The sequence below is a fragment of the Buteo buteo genome, chromosome 4 (genome assembly GCF_964188355.1).
Source record: "Buteo buteo chromosome 4, bButBut1.hap1.1, whole genome shotgun sequence".
NCBI lineage: Eukaryota > Metazoa > Chordata > Aves > Accipitriformes > Accipitridae > Buteo > Buteo buteo.
The window spans coordinates 63,460,283-63,480,722 of record NC_134174.1 but is presented as its reverse complement, the minus strand read 5'-3'; the positions used below and the strand labels follow the sequence as shown (position 1 = coordinate 63,480,722).

Here is a 20,440-nt window from a genome sequence, read left to right as displayed (position 1 = left end):
CCCGCAGGGGATTCAAACTCTGCAGTGTCTGAGACTTTTTCCGCAACTTTGTTTTGCTTCCTTTACAAAAAGAAACAACTGTTGTGAGGATTGCTAAAAAAAGCCAACAGTCCCCAAAGTGCTGCTTTATTTATCCTCATGTGATCAGTCAGTTCATATCATGTAATAAATAACTCCAAGTCCTAAGATGTTAGTCCTAAAATTATTGGAGTAAGGGAAACTTTTTGTAGGGTAAGAGTGCAAACAATTTTTGCTCATGAAAAGAGAAAAGGGGAATGGTAAAACCCCTTCCATTGACCCAGCTGATCAAATAGTTTAAGGGATCACCTAGATAAATTTCAACTCTGAAACAGGAGTAAACATACTATTTTTAACAATTTTTAGAGAACAGAAAAGTAATACTATGGTCACATCTCAATTACTAAATGAGACAAGACAGTGGTGTGGGAACTGAAGATGCCAGAATGACATAAATGGCTGTATATTGCCCCGCTTTTGCTTATGAAATCACAGCCCAATCTGGCCAACTGAAGAGTCAAAGGTCTCTCAGGCATGGGTGACAATTAAGCTTATTGCAAAGGCTTACTACAGAAGATCTATTATTATTATTATTATTATTATTATTATCAATAGTAATAGCAATAGCAATAGCAAGGATAATCATTTGAAGAGCACCTTGATGTGTATGAGGTACCTCTCAAGACAGATGAAAGAGCAGTTATTCTCAGGCAGTACTGATAAACTTTAAGGTGTCATAATGTGTGAACAAGTTGTTTCCAGGGATGAAAGCAGAGAGGAGGGATGAAAGCAGGCAGGCCTAGTAGCAGTATGATGACAGAGTTCCTGGTGGTGTGTGAGGAAGAGAAAAGATTGCTTTAAGGGAAAAAAGAACCCATCATCTTTTAGTTGGTTGGGGAGGCACTTTGGGAAGGGAATGGAGATCAGAATCACAGAACAGCTGAGGCTGGAAGGCACCTCTGGAGTCTAGTCCAACCCCTCTGCTCAAAGCAGAGTCACCTAGAGCAGGTTGTTCAAGGCCATGCCCAGTTGGGTTTGGGATATCTCCAAGTGTAGAGACTCCACAGCCTCTTTGGGCAACCTGTTCTAGTATTTGGCTACCCTCACCATGGAAAAGTGTTTCCTGATGTTCAGAGGGACCCTCCTGTGTTTCGGTTTGTGCCCATGGTCTCCTGTCCTGTCACTGGGCACCAAACCAAGAGGTTGGCTCCGTCTTCTTTGAACCCTCCAATCAGAGATCCCATTTGTGGAGTCAAATGGGAGCTGCAGGAATGAGAAGTGGCAGGGAAGATAGTCTGCGGGAAACGTAGACAAACGGGACACTGACAGAGTGACAGAAGAGCACAACAATACGTGCTCGTCCAATACTGTTGACTTGAATGCACTTCAAGTCACATCTTTGCATGCAAGACTGCACTTGTCAGGGAAAACACACACGTACATCAATGAAGTACAAGTCATAACAACAACAAACAGGGAGCATTTCCTAGAAAGATTGGATTTTTTCACAGGAAAAAACCCCAACATGAAGCAGTTATGTTATATGGGAACTATGGGTTGGGGAGCTTCCCAGAAAGCCAGCTGCCCCTGTTCCTAATTATTTATTATTTATCTCTGTTTCAGTCCAAAATGAGGGCTGATTTATGGGAAATTACTTACAAAATTAACATGGCAATATGGGATGCATGATGATTAATGGGAGCTATGATACATGCCTGCAAAAATGCAAAGGGCATAAACATCCAGGAGGGGAAGGTTGACATGGGGTGACACTAAAGGGTTTTCATATGAGTAAATTAGTAACGACAATGTATTTCCTGATGGCGACGCTATTAGCTCATGGAGTAAGCTTTGAATAGAAGATTAGGAGACATGGTGGAAAGCGTGTTGTTCCTCACTCCTGCCCCAAAGACTCCACTACAGGAAAGCCTTTTGTGTTGGATCTTTGTCAAGACCCAAGTTGGATTTATGTACTGCAACTTTATGCTTCATTTTGCAGGTATGATGGGTACTTAATTACCACTTTTTTGTTTCCTTCTTAAGATGCTGATACAAAGCAACAAACTTCTGGTTTGCAATATAAAGAGCAAGAAGTATTTGAGAATATATTTGAATCATGGATGTTTAAAAATATGACTTGATAAAATAAATGACTTTTGGATGGAAAACCACAAATGCCATCATGGTCGGTATCAGAAGTAAGGCTCTTCCAGCCTTAAGGCACAGTAGTTTTAATGCATTAATGCTCAAAAATGACAGGGTTATCTTTGGATCCATTAAGAGTTTGCACAAACCACCTAAATAAACATGCCACGTGATTAGACAGTGAAGCAGTAGATCAAGTTGTCAGGAGTGATTTACATAGAGTTCATGGTTCCCTGAGGCAAGGGAATGAGACAACTTCCTGAGGTCCTTGAATCCCTGAAACCAGAGACTTTGTGGCTTGAAGATGAAAATGACTACTACAGCATAATGACTTTCACTGTCTATTCCCCTGGGAGTGGTAGGTCATCTCCAACGCTATCCCATCAATGCTACATTTAATTCTTCTCAAGTTGTCATGGGCTTGGTTATTTTCAAACTATACTCTCATTCTATTAGGCCTCATGCCTGCAACTAACTACAGAACAAGCAACAAGAATATAATTTTTGCCTCATGACATTTTCATTTCATGCTAACAACAGGACGTGCACAAAGTCTCTGCCACTCCGGCAGACGCTGCATCTCACCTGGTGGGAGCTGAGATGCTACTAGAGAAGAGACGGCAGGCTGTTTGGGCACATGAAATGGTCTGTAAGAGTCTGTGGCTGTCCTAGATTCTCCCACGCCGACTTCACTGGGGGCTCTGAATCGCATATTAAGGGCAGTGAATGGCCTAGAGTATCTATCAAGAGTGATGTCAGTTAATTACTACCCCTGGGATTCAGCAATGAGTTGGTGCACTGTAAGTTAATGACTTCCAGGCATGATACTTGGCAATTCTACCATTATTATTTTGCAAGGAGACTTCAATGACTCTTCATGAAGCCAGCCAACCAGAATGTTGTTGATCTGCTGTTTGCTTGCCTGTTGCACAAGATATTGGTGAAACTCTCACTACCTATTTGTTGACCTTTCTTTCCCTTCATTCTCTCTCTCCCAGTATACACAGATGTGTCATTGTCTCCAAAGGAGACTTCACTCTTTAGCAAACAACATCAAGAAAAAGGCCATATCCCTTTCCAAATTACAATTCAGCCTTCTAAAGATGGTTGTCGACAAGACATTGATGAATTCAGACACAGCTTTGAGATTTCTCAAAGGGTTTGAGGATTTCCATTGTCAGACATGGCTATTGTGCTATGAAAATGACTCCCAGCTGAAAGAGTGAGAAAACATTTTAAAGGACAGCTCAACAGTATTAAAAAAAGCTGGATACCCTGGCACCCTGGGGGAAAAGCTGCTAACAAAGTTAGTGAGATGGGTTGGGACAACATTTGAGTGTCACAATAATTTCATTGCATAATCTTTGTCCTGCTTACCCCCAGCTCTCACCAAAGACAATGGAAGCATGGGGGTTTCAGTTCCTTGCAGGAGACAATCAGAGTCTTGCATCATCAAGTCCTTTTTATTTTTTCTACAAGATTATAAAAGACAGAAATGCATTCTTGACTGCAAACTAACATTCAAAGTCTCACGAGAATAGATACCGCTCCCTTGGCCATCAAACTTTGGAGAGGACTCAAGATGACCGTGATGAATCTCATGGAGAAGCAAGCCCAAATAAACACAATTTGAATGAATAGAGAATGCAGTCTTCCCATCAATAGATGAGCTTGGTTAGTCCTTGTCTCTGCAGCCCCTCTACGGTACTGTGTTACTGCTCAAACCATGTCAGATACAGCTTGCTAATGAAGCTGCCACGCTGGGCCTTCAAGCCTCTTACCATTTTACAGATGGACTTGGCCTCCTCAGAAAACTTATGGGAGTACACCTCTTCGGTCTCCAGCACTCTTCTGTCCACTTCTTCCCTCTTCACCTTCTCTTTCCTCCCACGAAATGGTGATTGCCCAGCAATCATTTCATAAATGAGACAGCCTAGTCCCCAGTAGTCAGGGCTGAGTGTGTATCTCTGGTTGTTCAACACTTCTGGAGCTGTGGAGGAGAAAGATGTGTCTTGTGGAAATGCTTGATATTTACATAGGCAAAAAAAATTTAAATTTCTAGAAGTTCCATTTTGGTGACTGAACACAGAGGCACAGAGAATGGTGGGTAAAATATAAAAATACCTCCTGATTTGTGTTGATGGCATTACAGAAAATGCAGCATGCTACATGCCATGTTTTTTTCTCTACATGCTATATGCCATGTGCATGCTGTCTTCTGACTTCCTAACCAAGTCAGGCCAATTAAAAAAACAAAAAGAAGTTGAAGCTAAGTATTAAGCAGAGGCCTAATCTTAAGAGTCCTTCCAGATTTCTCCATTTAGGGAAGAAATGACATACAAACACACATCCTGTAAACAGCAGTCACATTTCTTCAAAAGCAAATTCTGTCTTTTTGCTCAATTTATAACTTATTTCTTCCCCCCTTTAAAAAATACATTTATTTTGTGCTGCAACCATCCAGTGTGCTTTGGGCCTATAGTCACTGTCTTGCAGGCATCCTCACTTCCATACATGGGTACGAATGCACACATGCGTGCTCACAAGCACAGTCTTAGTGTGTGCACAAACTGAGATAACAAAGTTTAGCAATGACAACTGATTTACTTGCTTTCATTAAAGTCTCTGTATGGTGTAACAGTGGCTCGTATCAGCTAGTTTCTATTTAGTCAAATAAGCATAAGCAATTTTTATTCCAAGAAATATGCCCACTCAGAGAATGCATGAAAATAATTACACTGAATTTAGAAAACAGATCTAGTTAAATCAGGGAGTGTGTTTTTCACCAATGACCATAGGTGCAGACTTACCCATTTTATTGTAAACATATAAATATATTTTAACTATTATACAAAGTAGCAACTAGCAAGAAACCTTTCTTTTAGCATGTAACCCTCCTAAAACAAATCTACACTAAAATGACTAGAATGCTGGTTGTTGTCTCCCCTTTTAATTTTCTTTGCTGGTTTAAGATTATAGACCAGTCTCTTTAAGAGCCGCTGTGGTCCATGCTTCTGCCCACTTCTGACTTCCATGAGCATGACTTCTTGGTGGGTTGCTGCAGGGAACTATACCCAGCTGAATGTGAATCTTTCTTTATTATTTTTCTTAAGCTTATGTGGCAGAAAGATCTCCAAAACTCAAGGAATCTCAGCAAATTTTTAAAAAAAAGAGCTACTGAAGACTTACCCATATATCCTACTGTTCCTACTCTTCCACGGATTGATTCACCCTCAGGGATTTTAACAGCTAGACCCAAATCAGATATTCTAATATGGCCTGGAAGGAAACAAGAAATGAAACAACACAAAGCAGATATAATAATATGACCCAAATCAGTCCAAAACCACAACTGTTGTCTTTGCTACAACACTCTTGCAATTTACTGTTCAGACATTCTAAGAAAAGAGTGTTCTGAATTGGAGTAGTTTCATTGATAAGGAAAAGAGGAATTAGTAAGGGCATTACAATGCAGTGAAATTAATTTTAACAGTGAGGCTACGGACTAGAGTGGATTGTGTTAGATATTTTAAAACCAACCAAAAAAACAGGCAACGAGAAACGTGCTGTAGGGAAGTATCTTGAACTGATTGCGGGGGATGGATGGGCTGACATAATTCTGCAAGTCTCTGATGGCTGAAGGAGCTACATCTGGTCTCTAAGTCAGCAGGAGATTTGATTTCGGCTGCCTTCAGCAGCGAACAGGTACCTGGGTTTGCATAAAACGAGAGTTGGCACCGCAAAGGCTGAAAGTACTTTTGAAAACGGGGTGGGAAGCACAGATTTAGAAATCACCACTTTGTGTTCTGTCAGCCTTGTAATGATAAGGATGGAAAAACAATGAAAAAAGGCAGATGCCCCCAGCAAAGCTGTGCTCTTGGTATCAGACCCTGCTGAGCAGCACGGCTGCTTTCTTCCACCCGTGCGGTGAGCTCCAGCACTTCACCCAACCCGATACAGGAGTATTAGTGTATGCTGAGCCTCTTAGTCACTTCAGAGCATTATTTGTCTTTGTGCAATATATATCCTAAAACTAACTTAATCTACTTTACTGTGAAAGCATCTCTGTAAATCTCTGAGACTTACCATAATCATCTAGCAGGATATTTTCTGGCTTCAAATCTCTGAAAAGGAAAGATAGTAGTTATTTGTATGAAGCTGGTTTTGATAACATAACCATGCGACAGTGTGTGAGTGCATTTATTACTACTAATAAACCAATTGAGTGTCAAGTCAAACAGCAAGGAACTCATGAAACCAATACAACTTTCTACAACTCACTTCACAGATAGACTGAAACCATATGTCTTTTTCTAAACTGGAGTCACATTTTTTCACTAAGCCAAGCTTTTAGTTCCTAATCCACTCTATAATGGACTCATCCATCTAGTCCTGCAAGCCCTGTAAACCAACCCCTATAGTCCTATGCATTGTTAAATCTCTGCAACATTTTCTGTTATAAAATCTTTTGTTAAAAAGAAAAATATTTTAAATTTTAAAATATTTTATTTGCATATGAAAATGGAAATAGCAATCTGTTGGGCTCAAATTTTCTATGCCTAGCATCTGACTCAGAACAAATATGTGAATGCGTGTACATGCATTTGTGCACATGTGTAATAGTTTCAGTGAGTTTGGAAAATGAGGGGCAGAGTGGGGAACGCTGTGCCCAGATTAAAATTCTTCCAACAAACATTTGTGAAACTCTACTGCCTATGTGGTTTGGAGCAACGCCATCAAAATTGGCAAGGTGGTCACTGTGATGTCAAAGATGTGCCTTTTACTGCTCCTGTGAAAAAAAAAAAACAAATTCCCAAATCTGGCCAAGTTATAAACTTCTGAAAAAAAAAATAAAATCTCAGTTTTCATATATTTAGCAGAGCCTTGGCAGGTCATTCTTCTGAAAAGTTTGTCTGCACCAAACCCACCAGCTGCTTCTTCTAGATGCTGCCCAGGCCAGCTCCGCTCAAATCCCCTCGCTGTTTTCCAACCCCGCGGAGCTGAGCACAACTTTGCAGCCACGGCTGCCGTTCTGGATGCGGTGGGCTGCTGTCGAGGGGGGAGCCGGGCAGGTTTCTGCCCGTCCTCCCCACGCCGCCGAGCTAGAGCAGAGCGGGAATGAAGCCAGCCTTCGTGGGATGGGACCTGGAGGTGTCGGAGGGAAGACAGGGATGTGTTGGGTACGGAACGTCCCAGAAGGGCCGTGCGATGGGAGCAGGCTGTGCTGGCTCAAGAGCCCGAATACAGCATCAGCGTGGCCGGGTGAGGCAGGGAAAAACGTATTGCTGCAATTCTCAACATCACGGCCTGACTTTTGTCTGGTTGACTCCTACTGAAACACAGCGCTTAGCCTGGTGCAAATCCAAGAAGTGCTTGGCCTCCGTCTTTTTTTCTAAGGCCTCCTTGCATTTGTGAACCAGCTTGATTCTGTTAGCTTCCCAGCAAGAGGCATTTCTTTTCAAAGAGCGAAGAGAGGGGGGCCTACAAGAGAAACCCTCGCACCGGGACATCAGTGCATTGCACAGAGTCTGTGCAGGAGCCTGCCCTGAGTTTCAAGCTGTACCACTTCAGTGTCATGAATTTTCCTGTGAATGGCAAGGGCCATTTTGTAGTTTTGATGATGCTGAGATGAAAATTTGAAAACTCGTCTTGTTTTTATTTATTATTTCAACGAAGAACATAGAGGACTGTGAACAATCTCTTCTTGCTTGCTTCAGACCCTCTTGACCTCTCAAGATAAACTTCACCGGGTGCCCAGTGGTACCAAGCCTACTTTTCAAATAAACAATACTGAAATATGTGACGGGCGGCCACATGCTGAGGAGAAGCTGCGATTTTGTTCAACATATCACCGTGGGCTTTCCCTGCCTATCAGCAGAAGGTTTCCAATGCTGGAGCAACACGGTCAAGGGCATTTCCTATTTATTTTTAAAAATTTATTCCTAATCCCTTAAGAAATATTTCCTTGAAGAACTCAGACTTCATTAGTTACTTCATCTTCCACTCCAGCAGTTATTAGTCCCACTTAAAGCTTTGTCATTTGTGACCAAATGACAAGAATCCTGCATGCAAGTTGGGAAATGGCATCTTTGAATGAGAAAATGAGGGAGTCCATGAGGACTCTGAGAACAGCAGTTCGGTCCTTACAGTCCTCTGCAATTTAGGGCAATTAGAGCAGGCTTTTCTTCCCCACCAGACATCAGTTGTCATTTCTGTTTTCAGATTTCTGGTTCCTCATGATCAAGGCTGGCTTCCTTTGCACGGCCAACATTTCCAAGTGCCAAGGAGGAATGTGATTCTTGTACTGAAATGTCTAGGAGAAATAAAACTCCCCGGTGGACACAGTTTCATGTAAGGCTACTTCCCAATGGTACAGCTTCCTATATGTAAACTCGCCTTGCCTAAATATACTGAAACATAAGCTGCTGGCACTGCGCCCATGCTCGAAAGGCGATGGCGCGTTGTTTGGCTGTACATAAACAACTCAGTCACGGTGGACAAGGCTTTACTGTGTATTTGTGTAATGCCTAGGACAATGCGATCTTGATGCTGACTGGAGCTTCCAGGCATGGCTATAGTATATATATAAATAATTTATATATATATAAAAATATATATATATAACAATAAAAATTATATATCTATACTTATATAAATATTTCAGGGAGAACCAGCAGCTTTTTATGTTTGCTTCCTATGAACAATCAACCTGTTGACCTTTACTAACATGATGCAGTTGAGAAATGTAAGATAAGTGTCACGTTTGGCAAGGGAATTCTGAATCAGATAAATCTGACTCTGAGCCTGGTTGTTCTCTCAGGTCACATCCACAGTGTGCGTCACTGGCCCGTGAGATGGGGATGTATTTTCTGATGCTGTGATTTACTCAGAAGCATTTTGGTCACAGAAAATGAAATTAAGTCTGAGGAATAAGTATTCTGTGATGAATTATTCACCTTGAGAAAGCGGTAGCATTTAGGCGCTATATTTTATTGACCTATATAGCACTTCTCACGGGTCCCAAAACACGCTGCAGTATTACAAATTAGGGGTCTCTGCAGATGCTCCTAAAATACTGCTAGAAAATGTCACCTACAAGGATGTAATATCAGTCATCACCAAAATGAATGTGCCACCTGAGGTGTAAACTAGCAGCTCTTTTAAGAGTAACATGAAAACAACTGCTTAAGGAAGTAGAATGCCATTTCTCTCAGAGCTATGTACTATTTTGAGTGGCCAGATCTAATTTGTTTTATTAGAAAGTTGCATTAGTATGGCATTTTACCAGCCATGTTATGAATGTACCAGTCATTTTCATCAATAAAGTATGCTTGCGGTCTAGTAATTTTTAAAGAAACACTATAATACCTCCTAAAACTTTTTTGAATGTGGTAAGGTGCTTTTTAAAGAAAAGGGAAAACACATCACTCATTTAATTTTTCAACTGACATTAAACACAAAACTCCATTTTGTTCCTTGGGAAAAAAAAATCTCCTCCTTGGGCCAGTGCCAACTAAATCAGCGTGTTATCTGTCTGCCCTCCTTATGCCAGCTAGCAAGATCTGAGTCACAGTGAGGCAACCAAGTGGCAGTTTGCTGGAGATCTCCTCCAAGGAACAATAATATCATAATTTCTATGTATACAAGCATATGCATAATGTTTATTATACATGGGCATATCAAATGATTTAAAGTGTGGCTTAGTTTTTAAAAAGAACATATTATTGTCTATTAATCATTGTCCTTGGAGGCTCTTTCATCAATCCACAGGACTTCTTCTGCTGTGAATGCCAGCAATAATGATTTCACAAGCTGGGATGATGAAGACAAACATTAAATGTTGTTTACAACTACATTGGTCATTGATTTAAAAAAAAAAATCCTCATGGAGTCACAAGAACTCTGTCTGCAATCACGCTGCTTATCCAGCAAGTAAACCCTACGATGCCCTGGAAAAGCACTTGTATAGAGCTGTAAACCAGACTGGGAGCTGAGAACTTGAAATCTGTCCTTCTCGAAGCTCGCTGCCTGTCACTGTGCTAGGAGAGATGGTTTTTCCACATCTGATGTGGTACAGCCCCTAATGCAATGTAATCTAAATAATTAAAATAGAGGCTTGAATAGGATGATCTCCATTTCATACCAACTAGAAACTAGTTTCCTTAATGAAATCCCTTTAAAAGAACTTCCATAATTTTTTTATGTTACCCAGTACACACTGAGGCAGGGTTTGGGGACCTTTGTGTTAGTTCTGTGTAATTTAGACAGGATGTATTTAGTGAAGCAACTGCTTCCTTCCACGGTTACTGAATCATACTGAATTTGCACAGGGGTCTGCAAAATTTCAGCCAAAGCACTGAGGCATCTAAGCTGTACAGCACCACAATGACCAGGGAGGATGCAGGCAATTCTTTTCTACGCAGAAAAGATGTCCTAAGACTCTAGAGAGTGCTTACCTGTACACAGTATTTTCTCTGTGTAGGTCTTCTAAGCCACAAAGAATCTCTGCTGCATAAAACAAAGCTCTTTCCTCCTCAAAGCCTGGGTTTCCCATGTTGTAGATGTGAAACTTCAGGTCGCCTCCATTCATTATGGTCAGAACTAAACACAGTGCATCCTTTGTTTCATAGGCATAGGCTAAATTGACCTAGGAAAACATTTGTAGCATAGTTGTGACAGTTCAGTTAGCTGCTAAGAAGAAAGCACTAACTTTCCATTAAAGATTTTCTCTAGAAAAGGAAAAAAATACATTGACTGAATTTGATATGGGCCTTATTACAATAGCAAACACACATTTTAAAAGTACAGAGAAATCAGATGTTAGGATTTTATAGCTTAATTTGTTGAATCCAGCCTATTTATCATCAGAAACCCTAAAGGTTAATGCTCAGATAGCTTCACAGGCTGGACAAATGTACTAATTCCAGGCATACTTTTCCATGTAAGAGAAATCTTAATAATCAAGGGAATCTACACTGCCCGCTGCACTGTTTTGCTGGATAGCTGTCAAAAACCTATCATCTCAGCAGGTTCCTAAGAAGGCCCAGATAGCCCAGTCCTGTGGTGGTCAAACGGACCATCGCTGAGGCATGAAGGTCAGCAGCACCCTGCGAGGCTCTGGTGGGTGCCCCAGGAGCAATCAGACAAGCCAAAATATCACTTTTAAATACGGGCCAACGTCTTTGCTTCTGCCAGAGGTGAGTAAACATCTTGCATCTGTTGTATTCACAGTGTTTCCAAAAATAAGTGTAAAGAACACGACAGATGCTGAGATAACGCCACCTTTTTTTTTTTGTAAAATCTAAGGCAAGGTTTTAAAGAGCTGGCACAACTCAGGAAAGCCCTACGTCAGGCAGACCAGCTCCGCGTCACTGGCTTGATGCTTCCACTACCAATCTCTTCGGATCTATTTGGGTTGAATCTCCTTCAGTCTCCTCCAAGCTCCTCTCTGCCAGGCGCTGGGAATTCAGGTAATCACGCTGGATAAAAATAGCTCAGCCTGATGCAGCCCTGATGCAAGTCAAGGCCTGTAAAATGCATCACGTTCCCGTGGTAGGAACAGGTACCTTGGCTGGTGCATTTCTCACAGATCAGAGACTAAAATGAGACTCGGCAAAGGCGCACGGAGCAGGACGAGACATCAGGTTCAACAGAAACGGTGCTCAGCAGGTGAGCAGGGAGCTGAGCGCTGGGGAGTTCAATACTCACTACGAACTGACTATTGACTTTTTCTAAAATCTGCTTTTCATTTAGTGCCATGGATTCGCCTTTCCTCTTTTTTATTCTCTTCTTCTCTAATCTCTTGCAGGCGTACATCTTCCCTGTCGCTCGGACTTGGCAAGCGCAGACCTGCGAATTAAAGAGAACAATTGCTGGGTAAATTGAAGCAAACACTATGTCTGGGCTGCTCCTCACTCCTCATGATCTGATCTGATTTAGTCCTTTTAAGGTTAGAGACGGCAGCGTAGCGAATAAAGCATAGGCGGGGGCAGCTGGGGAACAGACTACTGTTTCCAAACCTGCTGTGTAATATTGGTTTAATTATTTCACTTTCCTCCGCCTGCTTCCTCTCCCACCTCCTTTTGTCTGTGCAGATTGTAATGTGCTCAGCTAAAGCCTGTCCGCGCCTCCTCTGACTCTGCTGCCTAGGCAGTGACCTGGAGCCATCAGTAAAATACAAATAAGGGTGTGACCCTAATTCCACTGTGAATGCAACAGTCGAATACAATATAATTCTCAAAAGCGTTCTTTTGAGATTACAGTGTCATGAGAGGCTAAGTAAAACTGTCAGCAATTAACGAAAATCAGCCTCTGTCACATCAGGCTCCTGTAACCTGCAGTGCCTGAGAAGTAAGAAACACTCTTAACAGAAACTTTCAGAATTACTCACCTCCCCAAAGCCACCTTTCCCTAGTACCCTGTACTGCCGAAACGTGTTTTTCGTTACTGGTTGCCTGGAAGAAGAGGAAAAAAAAAAAATTAAAAAAAAAATGACATACTACATTTAATGCACTCTCTGTGATTTATTTATTTCAGACCATACTTTTGAAAAGCAAAATAGATAAATATTATATAATCACATTACTTCAAGGTAATCATATTATATAATACAATATATAATGATGTAATTACATTACTTCAATACTATGTATGGCTTGAACTTTTCAATTCCAACATATTAAGCTGTAATAAAATACAACACATTAGTGAGTCATCAGTATAATTTCTGCTAGCTTCTTAGGACCAAGGAGGGTTCTGAATCTCCGTTATATAGCTTTGGCCTTTGTGAAGCAAAGAGGAGGCCTGAGAGCTTCCAACAAGATATTAATTCTCATGATATATACAAATTCTTTAAGGGTAGTGCTGGGCTAAGACTTTATTGCTTTGTTTGGTCTTCAAGATGAGAAAAAGAGATCCAAAATTCAATCCACCAGAAAATATTTCTGGTGTCTCGACCTTAAACAAAACAGGAAACTGATGTGAAACAAGGAAAGAAGCAATCCCGGGAACCAGAGAGGTGGGTTTAGGTGCCGTTCGCAGGAGGGGAGAGCAGGGAGCCGAGCTCCAAGCCACTCCGGCCCCACCTGTGGTACCAGCCTCCTGGGAGAGCATCACTGGCAAGAAGGGAGAAAAGCATCTCTTTTCCTTTTAAGGGCCAAATTAAGGGGTAAATAAGTCTGTCTGTCTTTCTGAGGGCAGAGTGCTCCTTAATGATCACTAGACATGATCGCTCTCCGATCTCACAGGATTCCCACAAAATTCTGCTCTACCACAATGGCTCCAGCCCTACACCTCACTAACACTTTGTTACCCTGAAAGTTTTACGACGTGGCAGAAGAAGAACTCTAGATTCAGAGAGATCCGATTTTGTATCCACCACTCCATCACCGAAGTTTACAATTATATTAGCAGTTGATATGAATATTCCTACCAGCTTTGTTTTCCTCTGGCGGGCGGCCAGCCGGCAGAGGGAGCGCAGTAACGTGGCTGTTCCCACAACAGGGATGATGAGGTTGATGACAATAAGGAAGAAATGTTGAAGTGAATCGTTTCATTTATGTTCATTATTGTTTTTAAAAGTGGGGGAAGAAAAATACGCAGAAAGCCAAAACTAGAAGAGGAAAAGATGCTATTTTCAGGCTTCTGTGAGGATACTGCAAATGCTATTGGGGTTAAAAGCAACAATTAGCAGTAATAACTACATGCTCAGCAATGCCCGTGGAATAAATGGACTGTATGACTCCTCTGTTGGAGCCAGCAGGCTGTCAGAAGGAGCCGTTGATCACTCTGTGCTGCTAACATCTCTTTGCTAATCCTAAAAACAGTTCTTCCAGCTTCTTAAGCCAAGCATATCCAATAGCTTGTCACATTTGTTGGGGGAATGGAAAAAAAAAAATCCACAAAGCATTTCAGAAAATTCCTTACCCCAAATGTGAAAATAGATAGGAAATAGCCTGGCTAGAGATGAATCAGCTGATGTTTTTTTAATTGAAATGGAAGAGTAAATGCTGGATTCAGTAAAGACGGCATGTGGAGCATGTCTTGGCATGAAACGGCTCTCCCCTCTGCCCACCGCTTCCCTTCCCTCTTGTGCAGCAGCTTTGTAGCTTTCCAGGGAGAGGAACTGGCACAGCTCCTTTGATGTCCGAGGCATCACGCTGATGCACACCGCTCGTGGAGCTGGCCCTAACTCATCTGCCGTAATTAATTCCATTTGTGGAACCCGGGGCTTCGCTCAACTCAAGGTCACTCTTACCCAGCAGTGTACATCTGTCGCAGCCCTCACTGACAACGAGAAGGCAAAGGCCCCTTTCCTTGCAAATTAATACCCACTAAGGCTGCCTGGTTATTAAATGTGCTCAGAAATGTCTAGCCAATAAATATGGTGCGAGGACCTATATGCTGTATTTTTGTCTGTTTACAGTGATTTAATAATAGTTGTAACTGGTCCAGACGAAAAGTCACCATATTCAGAGTGTAGCTAAACAGGAAGGCAACTGAAGTTTCTGAATGTACTTTAATCATGCCTAATGTACCCAATACCATTAAATGGCCGAACACTTGAGCCAACACTTTAGAAGCCAAAACTGGCTCCCTGGTGTTTTGGGGTGGATTTCTGTTTTATTCTTTACTTCCCTAGAGAGCAGCATCTGTTTCAGTCTTGCGTGGGTATGGTGTACGCTGGATGTGTATCTTACGTTTAGCATTACAGCTGCACAAGGGTAGTTTATAAAAAAGTGCAATGTGTCCTTCAAGCTGTGCCATGAGTAGCTCGTGGTGACAGGGCCTACAGAGAGATTGGCCACAGATATTTCCCAGATCACAGGAGATTTGGATTCCTTTTTTTTCATAGGCTTTACATTTTTTCCTATTCCCTTGCCATGCACAAGCATACTGTGAAAAAAAAGGTGCCCAAGCTGCTTGCTGGAGCATTTCACTTTCAGAAGTGTGGTGTCCTTAAAGAGAGAAGAGAGCGGCTGAGGAGCATTTATGGGTGTAAGGACACTCACGGAGGATGAAAGAGCACTATCCATACCCCAGACACCAATGGCACTCATTGCATGGTCACAGCTGGAGACTCAGCTCATGGTTAAACTGAGTCTTATGCCAAAATAAACATGACTTTTCTGTATGGCATCTTCCTGTGGCTAAAGCCATTACCTCTTCTTGAACCTTCTAACAATGAACACTTAAAAACAAATGCTAAAATTAGGAAAACCTTCCTGGAGCTCTCTGGGAGAGCTTCCCTCGAGTACAGCTCAGGGAAATGGGGAATGAGTCTTGATGGACCTTCCTGAAGGAGAACAGTGGAAAGAGGGAGAGAATTGCTGCACAGGGGGTCATAAATGGCAAGCATTAGGATGAGGCATTGGTAACGCTGAAGAAAGGCCAAACTGTCTTTATCTTGAAGGCAAGTGGAGCAAACATACTATCTCAGCTGTCAGATTTTGAGTGTATTCTATAGACTTTGCATGGAAAGTGGAAATAAACCTTTTGTATGCATTTCTAATTAAAAAAAAAAAAAAAAAAGTGACACTTACCTTTCCAACCACTTCCACTGGAGAAACCTGTCAAAGTACATGCTGTTTAGGTATTCTTGGAATGGTTCCCCACTGAGGTGGTCAAGGACAGATCTATCTCAGATGAAAAGGATATATAAGCATTTTATAATCCTGAACTTGGAGCAAAAGAGAAACAAAACAAGAGGAGAAAATCCAGACTTTTTGTATGGTAGGATCATACTTCTACTTTATTTTGCACTTTATTTTACTCATGGTTTCAATCTAGGAACAAAGTGTTATGTTTGATGTATTTCTTAACAGAAGGCCTTATACAAGCTGAATAGTAATATGTACTGGTTATGCTTGCTGAAAATTAACAGGGCGTCTCCCACTGGCTTCAATGGACTTTTACAAAGGCTGTTAGTCACTATACAACAAATGTCTTTGCTTCTGTTAGTAACTTAACACCCTCAGGAACTGAGCTCCAAAACTTTGGGGGATGTTTACATCTGGATTAAAAATTTCTGGCTGAAGCCCATTTCTGTCAAAAAGGGACCATCAGAGGAGTTACTTTCAGCAAAAAAATCAGTTTCAATTCCTGCTATACAGAAGAAGTAACTGTGATTAAAGTCAAAGGGCTTTTCCTAACAGCTATGTGCTTTGTAGAGTACAACAGAGGAAAGAAAGCCTGAACAGGGATGTGGATTTGTTTCTGGATCAAGAAAAGAATTCTGGGCTCACGCAGTGGTTGCAAAGTCTTCTGCATAACCAAAGGAATACAGGAATAAAAAGGCCAGTCTGCAAATGTTAGAAGTTGCTTGTGACATGTAACAAGCAGCCAGAGACCAACAGACATCCCATAAGAAAGGCCAAGGGTTCAGAGTGAAGAAAAGATGGGCTAGCTGAGAGAGCTGCCTGAGATGGAGGCGGTCACATTCTTTCACAGAGGGTTGCTGACCTGCTGGTTTTGGTTCTTGCCTTGCTTACTGGGGCTACTGCATCCACCTCTGCTAGCAGCATTGGTGGGGACAAAACTTGGTTTTGGGTGAAAAATGCCCACAAGAAATGAGTGTTTCTGTCTTGGTGCATACAGACACTTTTGTGTCTGTAGCTAAGGGTGTTTCAGGTATTTGAAGATATATAAGACACATTTCCAGATTTTGCTGGAGGAGGAAATCCTCTCTGAAGGACTACTCTAGTTTAGGAATGGATAATCTATGTTTTATCCTGGAGCAGTTCTAGACCTGAGCAAACAATTCACCAGGAATAACGTGTCTCCTCAGCTTAGCTCCTCCCTGTTCGTGAGCTACTATTCATAAGTTTTTGGAATTTCTCAGCTGTTTGAGGGGGTTTTTTGGTAATTCTTGCACCATCAGTTTGGAACAGGCAGGTAATTGCACACACTCAGTATTCATAAGTCAAATTGTTGTTGTCTTCATTAGCTTTGATTGGACACAGATCATACGGTTTCCCCTATGTGGATTCAAGCAAAAAAAAGTAAGTCTTAATGAGCTTTAACAAATGGCCAAATTCAAAGCCAAAATTATAGGGGAAATTGGAGGGGGGCAGGAGCAGACAGTCAAAATATTAAAGGTCAAAGCAGAAGTTAGAGTTATACATGCAATTCTCCCGCAGACTGATCTTATCTACGAAGATGTGTCTGAAACTCATCCCCATTCCTGCTCCTACAGGACACCAAGCTTCATATTTGTATGTATGCCTCCGTTTTATGGTCTGACTGTGAACTCTTCCAAAATTAACATTATTCAGTACATTTAGTAAATACCAACAGCAAGTTTTTAAAACTTCCTTTTGACCCCATTTCAGTCCATGTGAAATGATCAGCATGTTTATTAACAAGGTCTCAAACCTGGCTCATTTCTCTGTTTCAGTTGAGATGAAGGAATGGCTGTCGGTGAATACGAGCCTGAATTAAGTGGTGTCCAACGCTAGCCTATTCCATTCAGTTAATTAAAAGCTGCACGTATTTTAAAGAACAATAGCTGCCTTTCAGCAGTTGTTTGCTTTTTAGTTCCCCTCTTTGGCAACAACAAAGTGCATTTTAGAGGGAACTGTCAGCTTTCAAACCGATTTGAGAACTGGAAACAGGCATCAGGGGGGTTTGTGTTGAGCACAGCTCTGCCTTTGTCATTGGGACTGGCACACACAACTGGTGCAAGTTATACGAGCATCTCTACATGACACCAGGCCAATGCAAGGAAACTGGTTATGTTATAAGAGAAGGCCAGAAATAACCCACATCTCCTACCAACGCAAAGAATAACTGAAAACAGAAAAGGTCAATGAAATGAGTCAAAACAATGAATGACAGCGGAGCGAATTTTACAAATCCCCATTACATCATCCAGGGAAAACAAACCGTGCTCAGCCAGAAACCACATGGGCCAGCTTGCGATGATCCCTCCTTTTCATATTTTTATTGGTTTATGATCTACTGGAGTGAACGTACTCTGGTCAGTGTTTGCAAATGCAGATTGCATACCTGGAGCTTTAGCGCATAATAGCACAAATCGCCTCGCCGCTGCAAAAACTGATAAGCCTTTTCCCAGACAAAGGATGAAATAACGCACGTTCATTTGAACGCCACAGACAGACAGAAAGCATTAAAGAAGCCCCATTCTCCGGGTGAAGATTTTCTGGAAAAGCCATGCAGAGCAAGTTTGCACATTCCTCTGTCTAAATGGACTGTATAGCCACTTAATTTTTATTCACTTTGAAACAGAGATGTTTTCTTTGGATACATTATCATTGTAGCTCTTTTCACACAGCATGAAATCCATGACTGGTTTACTTGGCTAGAACACTCTGTCAAATACCTGAAACACTAAGTGCCTGTGTGTAGTGTATATAATGGCATGGAAATATTTATTATATTTTGTTCAGATGAAATGACTTCACCGCTTGTCAGCTATGCCTCTAGGATTATGAACATAAGCCGAAGATACGTGCCTCAGGTGCAAATTGAAATGTCTCTCTCTACCTGACACATTCCTTACAAGCTGCTGACTGCAGCCCTGCGATCTTTGGGTATCGAGTTATACTTACTTTGTGCAGGGAGAGAATAGCTCTTTGCAGGGGCTGTTTTCGAGCTTCTCCTCTGTCTGCTGGATAAGATCTTGACTGACTTCGGGAACGCAGGCTGGAGACTGGGGAGAGAAGAGAGGGGCACATTATCTCTGTGGCGAGGTGCAGATTCTCCTTTCTTAACGCGTAAAAGACACATTCATTATTTATGCCCTGAGCTGCTTCCATTCAATTCCAGCGGTTGTGTAAAAGCAAAGGAGCTTTACGTCAAACAGCAGTAAAATAGGATACCGTGGTAACTCGCTCCACATTCCACTCTATCCTCACATTGCTTTTCTGCCTTCTCCTGTACCTTCACCTCCTTGCCCAGCCTCATGAATATGCAGAACCCGCTCCTTGCCAAATCTTTGAACTGCTCCCTTGCATCCCATGAAAAATGTGCTGGCCTGAACTGTGTACAGACCATTCTCTTAAACAAAAGAGAATTTGCCCAGTGTTTTCACTTCATTGATGATTCATTGTGCTGTCTGAAAAATCCATCTTTTTTTTTTTTTTTTAACAGCAAAGGAAAACAAGAGCAGAGCATTGGTATTTATTGATTTATATATAAGTAATATAAAAAGATGCTCACAAAAGTGTCTCGACACCTTAATTCATCATTAGAAGGACAAAAATAATCCAGCAGTTTTAAAATAATCATTTCAAAAAGGAACTCTGCCAACTGAGCACATAAACTCTTTTCATCCTTTCCTCCCTTTAGAGAGAATGTACATTCAGTCCCTTCAAAAAGCCCTTACCAAAGAGAGGTCTTTTGCAGTATGCCTTGATGGTTAACCAGTTTAGGGCCTTTGGGGCTAATTATCTATAAAGACAGTTTTTAGGCAGTCTACATTCTTAGTCATTGACAGTATACTGTAATTATATAAAAGAGTGTATATGCATGTGTGTGTGTGTGTATGTGAGTGTCTGTGTACACTTATTTATAGACATTTCTCCCATTCACATTAAAGCCCCTTTACATAACCAATCGGATTTGGGTATTTTCAATAAACCCCGCCATAGATGACAAAATCCTCTTTCCTTGCCGAAGCCTTAACCCTGGGTAAGGTTCCCCATCCATGGCCACGACCACCAGATGTGCTGAGTGGGTGGGTCACAGAGCATCATCACTCATTCTTGGCCAGATGTTCTCATTAACTCACCCTTAGTTGGGGAAATCCTGGCAAGCACTGAAATGCCTTGCAGGCAGAGTTCAAAAACACTGGGAACGAGGACAGAGGAAGGGGCAGAGGTGGAGCCACAGAAAATCTCCAGCATGGTGAAAGCTGAATTAAGCCTTTTATCTTTTCCTTCCCGCTGCTGAAATGTGAATATGATCCTGGTTGTGACATGAAAAAGTAAGTTTGTTCCACCTGAATGTTTTTAAATAGGAACATGGTTTACAGAACTGTCTGTGCATGCTGCGTAATGCAGTTTCACTGTTCAACCTTGACACACAATCTGCAGAACATGCTGGATATCTTTGACCTCGCTGAAGTATTTCCTCATTTCCTCCATATATTCTTCCATTTCCTCAGCAAAAGGTATCTAAGGAACACCCACTTTTAATCGCAGAGTATATTGCTAATAATTTAGAAGTCTCACAGGTTCTTGAGAGGTAGATGAGCCCCCACATTATCATCTAAAAGATTAAGAGACTGAGACAAAGCCAGATTTTCTCAGCTTGTGTG

General features: G+C 41.6%; 1 protein-coding gene across 4 annotated transcripts in view; it reads right to left on the bottom strand.

The window, feature by feature from the left end:
• GRK5 (G protein-coupled receptor kinase 5) overlaps positions 1 to 20,440 on the bottom strand; it is a 166,754-nt gene that overhangs the window by 15,745 nt on the left and 130,569 nt on the right. For 2 of the 4 annotated variants that reach the window (XM_075026497.1, XM_075026498.1), the window contains 8 exons: positions 18,732 to 18,832; positions 15,705 to 15,797; positions 12,554 to 12,617; positions 11,872 to 12,012; positions 10,620 to 10,810; positions 6,250 to 6,287; positions 5,353 to 5,442; positions 3,945 to 4,153 (listed from right to left, as the gene is read on the bottom strand). In XM_075026497.1, coding sequence (XP_074882598.1) covers positions 3,945 to 4,153; positions 5,353 to 5,442; positions 6,250 to 6,287; positions 10,620 to 10,810; positions 11,872 to 12,012; positions 12,554 to 12,617; positions 15,705 to 15,797; positions 18,732 to 18,832 — 927 coding nt within the window. Of the gene's footprint in view, positions 1 to 3,944; positions 4,154 to 5,352; positions 5,443 to 6,249; positions 6,288 to 10,619; positions 10,811 to 11,871; positions 12,013 to 12,553; positions 12,618 to 15,704; positions 15,802 to 18,731; positions 18,833 to 19,912; positions 19,968 to 20,440 lie in introns of those variants that run through there. The other 2 variants (XM_075026500.1, XM_075026499.1) reach the window with 2 other exon arrangements.